Below are 10,983 nucleotides of genomic sequence, written 5' to 3'. Positions count from 1 at the left end.
CAGTGTGTAAGAATGTATGACTCCCATTAGTGGCAATAAGAATCAAACAAATCAAAACGAAAAAAACAAACAAACAAAAAAAAAAACTTATCTTCCTCTACTCTCTCTCTCTCTCTCCCAACTAACCTCCTCTCTTCCTCATCCTGTTTTCTCTCCTGTACATGCAGAAGCATGCAGATCCAGCCAGGAAAAGTCAGTGATGAGAGAAGTGATTCCTCATTTAAAAGATAATTCCTTAGAAAGCATAATTATCTGGTAAGTAGATTGGCAGAAGTGAAGATTTTTTTTTATATTAACTCACAAGGATATTTTAAGTGTTATATACAACCATTAAAATTTGATACTATGTGTTAAATCTTATTTGGTGCTGCAAATTCATGGCCAAACCCTATCTACTTTAATTGCCCCAAATAAGGTGTGCACTATTATGCTCTTGTTTACCCAGAAGGTAAGCCCTAGGATCCACTATCACCTTATAAGGGGAAGTTTCTGCTTTCAAATCCCCCTTTCCAGCTGAATTTGAGTAGTATTTACATAGGCAGATCTTGTCAAAACAGCAGCTGTGAAAATGATAAAGGAACTCTGCACAACACCCTTGAAATGTTACATTAATTTTGCCTACTATTTAAAACAGACAACAGGAATCTGGATAGTTTGAAAAATAATCCAGTAATTTATAGGTATTACTCCTGTGGTCCAGAAAACAATGTATTTTATTTTCACCTTTCTAAAATTAAACACAAAAATACACATTGAACCAGGTGAAAAAAAGATTAACGTTCACTAAAAGATTGTGAAAGATCAACTTTCTCAGTTATTTAATTGGAAAAGTTAAAGACTAAAAATCTTATTCAACAGCTACAATGAAATGTAAGAGACAAATACTTCAGATTTTCAATGTTCAAGTACAGCCAGCGTGCAAATAAACTAGTTTGAAAATATAATTTAATAATACTTTGTGTGAAAGCTGATATACAAAATTCTCAAGTGTTAAAAACGAATATTACAGCAATTCAAGTTTCAAACAGAGTTTCATCAAAATGAGGTAAATCTATGTCGCTTGCTATTGAGTTCAACACTGCAGGGGAGAACAGGTCTTCAAGGATATCCTCCTTTGTGGGGCTTTCAAAGGAAAGTCTTTTCAAGCAGGATTTGTTTATTAGTGAGTCTGTGTTACCTTCATATTTGCTTTCTTTTACAGGACTGTAATAATTATGGTCTTTGCTTGCCACAGTGACGCATGTGAGGTTGGTTCTCTCACTGTGCACTGGTGCTGCAGTATTGCTGTCCACCATTTCCAAATATGTACACTCATCTTTTGGAAGCTCCGAAGAAGCAACAATGGAAGTAGGCGACAATAAGTCTGCTAAAAACTCTGCATTACTCTGGCTACTGCATAATGACATGTTGGAGTTTGTACTATATACAGATTCACTATCTGCAGCATCAATCTGATACTGCAGTTCCTTCAGTAAGTTCTGTACTGATTCACTTTCATGAGGAGATCCAAATTGTAAGAGATCTTCTACATCTCTGTTTGGAGAGCTTCCATTATGCATCTGAGTTTTTGCCAGCCTATCAAGTGAGGCCAACTTGTTCTTTTTAGCCTTCAGTTTTTTAAGCAGTTTTAAACGAAGTTTGTGAGTTTTGGCATTTGATTCTTGATCCTTCACATCAGATTTGTGATGTCCATTTTCCCCATGGCTAGGTTTGGAATTAAAGATAGGAGTGTTAGGCTGAATTACTTTACTCCAGGTGCCCAATGAGCTTCCAGACTTATTCAAAGTTGGACCATCAACTACAGGGATTACTACAGGTAGACGAGCATTTGCAGAAGGACCAGTGATGTTTGTTAACAAAGGAGGAAGATTTCCATCTTGACAAACAGAAGATTTAGGCGCCCCCTCAGTTGTTTTGCATGTACCCTTGGCTTCAAAGCCACCAAAATTAGCTGCCCCCTTATTAGGGAGATGTAAGTCAGTTGCTCTTAGTAAAGAAGGATTTTTGTAACTTTTCTTATGATGGGTTAAGGCACTTGAAGGCATGAAGGTATTATGTTTGCTTAATAACCCCTTTACCCAACTTCCTACAAATCCTCTCTTTTGATCTTTATGCAAAGACTGGGAGGAATTATTGGTAGCAGACAAAGTTGCAGCCTGCGAGTCTGCTCCAGTTTTGCTTCTGTTTCTGGTGTTAGATGATTTCTGCATAACGTTCTCCATTAACGGTAATTTCTTATTCTGCAAGAGTTCTGGATTAAACAGGATATTTTCAGTGTTGACTGAGCTAGCTTTGGCCTCTGCCTCTTGAGCGTGTGATGGTGTGGACGAGTCACTACAATGGTTTGCAGGAACAGCAGATGGAGTATGCACTAGATCCAACTGTCCGAGATGTGAGGAAATACAGGCATTTTCAGACGGTGTGCACACGTTGCTGGAGGTAGTCTGACTACAAACATCGTCTGTACGTGCAGTTTTATCTGAACAAGCTAACCCCTGCTCTTTCAGCAAGCCTGTTTCAGCAGTTAGGTTATTTCCCACTATCTGTCCATTGTCCAGTGGTTTACCTTCAGAATCAACTTGAATTTCTACAAGTGTCAGAGTTATAATATCATCATCTGCCAAATTTTCTAAGCCAGAAAGCAAGCTATTTTCATTCTCTCTGGCCACTTTTTGTTGTTCATTAGCAGGAATGCCCACAATCTCCTTTTCGTAGCATATTGAAGTTATTTTGTCTACGGCATTATCACCATCACAATTTGACACTAGAGAAGAACTTGACTGTGCATCGTTAAGAGGAAGATTTTCAGATTTTACATTTTGGACTTGTGAGCAAATTTTATCTGGCACTTGGGATGCTTTCCTTTCCCAGATGACAATGTGAATCTCTGAAACAGGAACTTCAAATCTCTCATGTCTTTTACAATATGGACCTTTGATGTCATCGCATTCAAGCCAAGTTTCTGGAAAAAAAAATAGTTTAGAGGATCAAAGATGCACAGTGGCCATTCTTTTTGGGTCTCAAAAAACCCATTTTATGTGACGGTTATGTGACAATGCCTCATACACTCTGGAGAACAAAGCTGATTTCTTTGTTCCATCACTTTCCCCAAAGAAAAATTAAGGGTCTTTCACTCTGCAACTAGGCCAGTTGCAACAACAGAATTCACTATTAGGTCCTAGTAACATGACCAAGACGGTCCTTTTCCTTAGCCACAATGATGCTCTTGGCCTAGATAGTGATACTGACATCCTGTTTGAGATTATATGGACAGACCTGACATACAGACCTCTCTTATTAAGAGTTACTTTTGGGAATTATTTTTCATAAAGATGTGGGGAAGGGGCTTAAGGGAGAAACTGATCATATAGATAATTCCCTCCCAACCATCCCAACAGTTATAAAATTATTACAATGTTGTTTTTAGTAAGGATTCTAAAGATACCCTAGGTGTACATGTTGCGTAGCGTACATAGCAAAAGCTGTGCACAAGCTAGCTGGTTTGAATCCAGCTAGCGTGGATAACAGCAGCACTGGAGAAAGCACAACATGAGCTTCAGGGTGGGTTAGTGAGTGGAGTACGTACCCAAGGGCTATGCCCAACTTGTACAACCTGCACTGAAGTGCACACTGAGGCCTGGTCTACGCTGGGGGGGTGTCGATGTAAGATACGCAACTTTAGCTAAGGGAATACCGTAGCTGAAGTTGAAGTATCTTATCCCAACTTACCTCCCATCCTCACCACGGGGGATCGACGTCCACGGCTCCCCCGCCGACTCTGCTACCACTGCTCGCTCTGGTGGAGTTCTGGAGTCGTGGAGCGTGTTTGGGGATCGATATATCGCATCTAGATGAGACGCGATATATCGATCCCTGATAAATCGATCGCTACCCGCTGATATGACAGCTAGTCTGGACATACCCTGAGCTGCCTTCATCGTTACTGTTACCCACACTAGCTGGATTCAAGCTAGCTTAGGCAGGCTAGCCTGTGGACAGCTTTTGTTATGCAGACATATCCTACATTTATGGACTGTTAGTGGGATGTTTCTCATCCTCTTTTCTTCAAGCAACTCTAGCAGTTAAATTTAAATAGACAACTTCTCAGCTCACCAGGATGTTTTGATTAAAATGCTGATCGCTTCTCTCTCCTCCCTCCGTGGAAGCAGGTTTCCATGAAGACCAAAATAATCTCAACTATTTTTTCTCTTTGAATTTTGGGAGTTCCTTCTGGGTTGTACTCCATAGTTCAACAAATCAAAACAGCAATTTTCTAGTTACTCTTAAGAGAATTGCAAAATTCAGGAGGAGGAAGAAACTGAGCATTGACAGCACTTGCTTTTCCCATGAAGAGACACATCTGGTATCTGTAACAGGGTAGTTTGCCCCTTAAGGGCTGGAGGCCTAGGGTCAGCCAACCTTGATTACTGAAAGAGCCACACCTGGGAGAGATCACGTGACTGCCCTATAAAACACAGAAGGGGGAAGCTCAGGAAGCTGCATCAGACTATAGCCAACTGAAAGAGGTTTTGGCATTGAAGACCCTGACACTGAGGAAGTTGAGACGTCAAAGCCAGGAAGCTGAACTCCAGCCAGGTAAAGCCTGGGAATGACTGCTGACTGAGGACCCATCTCCAGGAAGGAGAGCTGGGGACTCCCTACCTAAGATGGGGGAAAGAGACAGACACTCAACTGGGGGTGGGCCTGGAGGACCAGTGTGTACCCAGAGGACTGAATAAATTTTACCTCCAGAAGGGGAGTGTTTGGGTTCTTTTGAGTTTGAGGAACCAATGAGAGAAATTAAGGCAGGGCACCTGCACAGCAAACTCTTGTCACAAGGGGGCGTTCAGGAGGCAGCCGACCCTACTACCCATGTAATCTGCCCAAAAGAACTGTGTGCGCCCAGATTATGTTTCTTGTAATTTCACCAAAGTTTGATGAGAAAATGATCATGTCCAATTGACTTTTTCTAGTGAAGTTATCACTAAGTATGGCAGCAAATTACTGAGTTAGTCAAATCAGTTTTTTTTTTAAAAAGACCAAAGAATGTAAACACATTTGCAAATATTTAATACCTAATTTAGATCATACACAAAAGAAAACCTTACAATAGTTCAGTGATTATGATAACCCCAAAATTAGTAACAGAGGAAGTTTAATCTAGGATGACGATAATAAAGTTGTAATAGTTACCATCAGAATTCAAAACCCAGGTTTTGAAGTGTTCTGGATCTTGTTGATACTGAACAACAGCTGTTATTTGGTAGAAATCGCTTTCAAATTGAAACGAATAGTTCTTCAGCTTGTTATGTGGCAAACCTTCTACGAAATGTATCATGAATATTGAGGGTACTCTATGATAAAGATACAAAGCATCTTTATTGGAATAAAACAATGGCTCAAGCTATGAAAATTACAAGCAATACATTTTGAGAATAGTAGTTAGCTCAGTGCATTACTGTTCTACCGCTGTTTATTAATCTAAGATTGCTTTACAAATTATATGCAAATGGCTGGGACTCATAGGAACAGGGCACTCCAATTTTAATACACAATTCCACTTTGAAATAAGCTTTTAGAGAAATAGAGGTGTCATCTTATACTTAATTTGCTATGGGGGGAAAAAACCTACACAGAAAATGTTGTTTTGGGACAAAGACAGAAGAAGACAGTTCTGCCAAACCTGGAAGGCTGACTACAACAATTCAGACTAAAACATCGAACATTATAAAGGTGGTAGTTTTATCATCCCTCAATACTAGATGCTCTGCAAAGACTGATATTCAGTGTTGAGCGTTACAACTTGGCTCAAATGAAATGTCTGCTTAGTGTGTTAAGATGAACAAAAATACTCCACATATATTAAAAGATTTCTAACAACAACATCCCTGAGAATTTTCAGAACGATCTCAAAGCTGGGTACTTAAACATTTAGTGGAAACTTGCTGAACACATTAAAAAGGTGACAGAACGTTGACATTAAGTTTAGTATTTAAATCTACACATGATAATGCTCTATTTTATATTCAAGATCTCAAGTGGCTCAAACTTACTTTTCCAAAATCATTTTTCTTCTTTGAGATTTATCATTACAATTATTACATGGAGCAATATGAATAGCATTAAGTGGGTGCCAGTCAGGGATTATATTTGTAAATGTTGTTAGCGTCTTCCTACACCTGGAAGGAAGGAAAATAAAATTTGATCAGTTGTCTACCTGAGATACTCAAAAAAAGCACTAGCATTTACCAGAAAGAAGTCACAAATTAACAGGCGACATGCAGTGTCGACTTACACCTGGCACAATCCCACTGACATCCCTGGCACTGCCAGTGGCTTAATATAAACTAATTTGCCTGAATCTGCCAATCAATATCAATCAGTAATAGTTTATACAGACGATAACAAAATGGAACAATGTATTTTCTGCCACTCATCTGTTCGCCACTTTGAATGTCAATTTTTTATACTCAGACGAAACATGCCTTTAAAGAATTCCTGAACATGTTTTTCATAGTGCATAACCGTTCAGGACACTCTGATGTGTAACACTAAATACAATTGCCATTCAGATGACCTGGAGGAACCTCACCACACCTGCCTTCTAACATTTTAAAACACCAAGGAGTAGGACACTTGCACATTTTCCAATTATTTGAATAAGGATCAGATTTACATTTCTGACTTTATGCAATTTAGATGAATTTATTCTATTTAACCCTGAAAGACATACCTATTTATTGGTCAGTTCTGGCATGCTATTCATTAGAGCAGCACCAGCGTGTGTGATTTACAGTGGTCAACACCAAAACGTCAGCATTTGACAACAGAATTACCAGTTATTTCTCTTTTTTACACAGAGGATACTATTGTGTCATTAGCCATTACACCATACACCACCTGGAAACTGTTGACAAATGCTGGCTTTTTAAAATGACGACTAGATAACTTTATCATCACAACTCTTCCTCTCCTACCAAATAGACACACTTTGTGCACAACAGTGGTTTGAAGAAAATATGTATTAAGTGAAGACTGAAAATACAATACATGCAAATAAATGCGGCTTAGGTAAAAACCTAACCTGTCTTGGTGGCTGTAGCCACAATGTAAACATTCAAACATCCATGAAAAAGAATGCAGGAAAAGTGTCTCGACTTGGGGATCCTTTCGTAAAAGCAGAGGGAATGCAAATACTGGACTTTCCTTCTTACCTTCAAAGAAGAAAAAAAAAGTTAATGTTTGCAACTACACAAAAAAAGAGGGAAGACAGGATTATACTTTAGAATACTATGTCAACTGGCAAGGCTATAATCTCATCCCCACAGTAAATGAGATATGACTGGAATAGCTGTATCCATGAAGTTATGGTTACCAAAAGAATAATACAACCCCCTTAAATTTTAAACTCTGAAGAAAATAGAGATCAGCTGAATGGAGAAAAATGAGAATCTGCACAAGTCTGAATTATGCTCTTCACATGTAACACACAGCCTTAACTCTGAATTTTATTTCCAACTTTATGAAAAAATAATGAACACATGCAATTGTTGACAATTTGCTAATTTAAGCCAAGTTGTTGCAAGCACTTTCTGGAGGATAGGAGGCTGTGAAGCCACACGAAGCATAGAATGGGGAGAACTTTGCTGCTCTGCCTCCTTTCTGCTGCAGAGCACCCTAAAGAGCATTCATCAACAGTTCTGTACAACTGGAGAATCAGGGAAAAGGATCTAGCAGCCTCTATGCACATGCTGTTCTGCTGTAGCTGTGGCTCTCATGAAACCATTGCAGTTTTTTTTGGGTTTTTTTTTTTTGCAGTAAATTACTTTTACTAGGTTTCCATGTCTTATGGAAAGTTCCATGCTCTATCACCAGATCTCCCAGGGACCCTACGTTATCCGAGGGTCTGTTCTCATATTTTAATCTGCTTGTTTAAATTTATGTGCCCATCTTGTATCACGTCACCTGTATTTGTCACCCTCATCACACTTCTTCCCCACCCCATTTCTTTCCAGTTTTTTCCCCCAGTAAAAAGCTCTAAAATTACTGTAACTAAAATATCAGAGGAAAAGATTTCGCTGCTTCTCAGCCTGATTACTTCATGAATTTGACAGTACTATGTATAGTCAATTTCAGTGCTTTTCTTGACAGTCTGCTGCACTTTCAGTCTCAAGCACTAATAGAATTACCATTCCCAATCAGCGGCAGTCACTGTCATTAAGTATAATTAACCCTACAGTGAGTCCCTGGAGGCCATTCCACTGAAGCAGAGTACATTGCAGAATGACAACCGCCAGTCTCAATGAAAAAGCATTTTTAAGATCTTTAAGTTATAATTGTCTTCTACATATATACAAGTCTGTATGTTATATACTATTCTCACTTTTTCCCCACTGCCTAAAATTACATTTGTAGGAACTTAAGATCTCCCCACTCCCGAAAGATGCATAAGTGTTCTAGTCATACAAGAAACAGGCTTTGCCTTTTGCAAATTAAATTTCTGCTGCCCTTTGCACACCCACAAGTGTTTTTCACCTCTGCATGCACTTAGCAGAATGATTCCTGTGGGCCTGTAGGTATAAGCACTATAGGAAAGAAGGGAACATGAGACAAGATATCAAACAGCTGCTCATTAAGTGATGGAGTGTGAAAGATACCAACAATTAACTACATCATCAAGTTGGTTGTATTGACTTTCTTATGGAATGCATTTAAAGTACTGACAACAGCAATCTTTGCATTTATAGAACTGGAAAATAAAGACTAAATCGCTTAGTAATTACTTACCCAATTCACACTTAAGCTGGGGTTGAAGTTGAGCAAATACCGTATTTCTGATTTCATTCAGATGTGACTCAGCTTTTGGAAGAACATCTAAAGAAAAAAATTCAGCAAAAAGTCTAATTCACATTGTATACAACGTACACAAATCAATTCTCTGCAAACCAAGGCATTTTCTATTAACATTTGTTTACCCACAACATTTGGAGGACACTTAACAGTTCTTTCACTTAGGTGATTTGCAAAATTTATGTCAGAATATGTAAAAGCTACCTAACTACTTAAAGGAACCAAATTGTTACTATGATCTACTCAATGGAATATCTTAAATGAATTCTGTCTATAGCATGTGTAAAAACATAAATTCATGTGTAACCTAAACAATCAAGCAAAAAACAATGTTAAGATTAAGGCTATGTCTACATTAGCACTTTTGTCAGTATAATTTACATAGCTCGCAGTGTGAAAAAAACCAACACCTCTCTGAGCTACATAAGTTACACCAGCAGAAGCGCCGGCGTGGACAGTGCTACACCAGTGGGAGATGCTCAGCTTACCATAAAGCAATGAAGACATGTTAATGCTCCTGGCCTCAGATTAAGTGGTAGATTTCTTGAAGAACATAGTTTTCAAATTGTTGCTCTGTTTTTTTTTTAAACTCAAAACCAGATTTTCTTGTAGGTTCTCATGAAATTAATTCTGTACTCCAAGTGCTGCAGATTTGAGACGGGCATGCTATATTTGTTATACAGAACAAATACTGCTTTAAGTGCAAAACAGAACTCAACCTTAACTTTGGAGTCAAGACCACAGCCTCCATAATTAAAGTGAGGACTTCAAACAGTCTTAGAATCTATTTCTTCATTAAAATCTTAATATACATAAATATATAGCTAAACTGAAATATAGCTAAAATCCTCCCCCATGCTCTAGGCACTTCTGACAGATCTTTAAAAACACAGTCAATAAAAAGTAATAGACACAGCTTTCCTTCTCCACCAAAGTCAAAGTAAATTGATGGGTTTTGCAGTGTTTCCCAGAAACCAAGAGATTCAAGTTATTACAGACATGGGAGCAGGGGAGACAGTAAATTCAGAGACAAGGGAAGAAGATGCTGGCTGGACAATCCTTCTTTTAAACCAAAGGGGCTCCTACTCTAAGGCCTGCTTTACACTTGAGGCGGGGGTAATCAATCTAAGGGTATGTCTACACTACGGGATTATTCCGATTTTACAGAAACCGGTTTTGTAAAACAGATTGTATAAACTCGAGTGCATGCGGCCACACTAAGCACATTAATTCAGCAGTGTGCGTCCATGTACCGAGGCTAGCGGCGATTTCCAGAGCGTTGCACTGTGGGTAGCTATCCCATAGCTATCCCATAGTTCCTGCAGCAGTCTCCCCCACCCACTGGAATTCTGGGTTGAGATCCCAATGCATGATGGGGCAAAAACAGTGTCACGAGTGTTTCTGGGTAAATGTCATCATTCAGTCCTTCCTCCATGAAAGCAACGGCAGACAATCATTTCGCACCCTTTTTCCCCTGGATTGCCCTGGCAGATGCCAGAGCATGGCAACCATGGAGCCCGTTTTGCCTTTTGTCACTGTATGTGTACTGGATGCTGCTGACAGACACGGTACTGCAGTGCTACACAGCAGCATTCATTTGCCTTTGCAAGGTAGCAGAGACAGTTACCATTCCTATTGCACTGTCTGCCATTGTAAATTGGCGATGAGATGATGGTTATCAGTCATTCTGTACCATTTGCATTTGGAAATTGGTGATGACAGTTATCAATCCTTTTGTGCCGTCTGCTGCTCTCATAGGTGCGCCTGGCTGGCCTCGGTGAGGTTGGCCGGGGTCCATGGACAAAAATGGGAATGACTCCCCGGATCATTCCCTTTATGTTTTGTCTAAAATTAGAGTCAGTCCTGCCTAGAATATGGGGCAAGTGTACTAGAGAACCAGAGAGCACAGCTGCTCTGTGTCAGATCCCACAGAAATGATGAGCTGAATGCCATTCTAGGGGATGCCCCTGCAACAACCCCACCCGTTGCTTCCTTCCTCCCCCAGCCCTCCTGGGCTACCATGGCAGTGTCCCCCCATTTCTGAGATGAAGTAATAAAGAACGCAGGAATAAGAAACACTGACTTTTTAGTGAGATGAGGGGGAGGCAGCCTCCAGCTGCAATGGTAGTCCAG

The 10,983-nt window shown here is 39.6% G+C and overlaps 1 protein-coding gene across 1 annotated transcript in view; it reads right to left on the bottom strand.

The window, feature by feature from the left end:
- Positions 1 to 695: 695 nt before the first annotated feature.
- USPL1 (ubiquitin specific peptidase like 1) overlaps positions 696 to 10,983 on the bottom strand; it is a gene marked incomplete at its 5' end in the record, with an annotated part of 32,931 nt that continues 22,643 nt past the window's right edge. Inside the window, 5 exons of the mRNA XM_030571132.1 lie at positions 696 to 2,962; positions 5,194 to 5,354; positions 6,054 to 6,179; positions 7,085 to 7,214; positions 8,788 to 8,874. Coding sequence (XP_030426992.1) covers positions 1,014 to 2,962; positions 5,194 to 5,354; positions 6,054 to 6,179; positions 7,085 to 7,214; positions 8,788 to 8,874 — 2,453 coding nt within the window. The remainder of the gene's footprint in view (positions 2,963 to 5,193; positions 5,355 to 6,053; positions 6,180 to 7,084; positions 7,215 to 8,787; positions 8,875 to 10,983) is intronic.

Source organism: Gopherus evgoodei, chromosome 1 (assembly GCF_007399415.2).
Source record: "Gopherus evgoodei ecotype Sinaloan lineage chromosome 1, rGopEvg1_v1.p, whole genome shotgun sequence".
Lineage (NCBI taxonomy): Eukaryota > Metazoa > Chordata > Testudines > Testudinidae > Gopherus > Gopherus evgoodei.
Note: the sequence above shows the minus strand (reverse complement) of the source record. Positions and strands in the feature narration are given on the sequence as shown.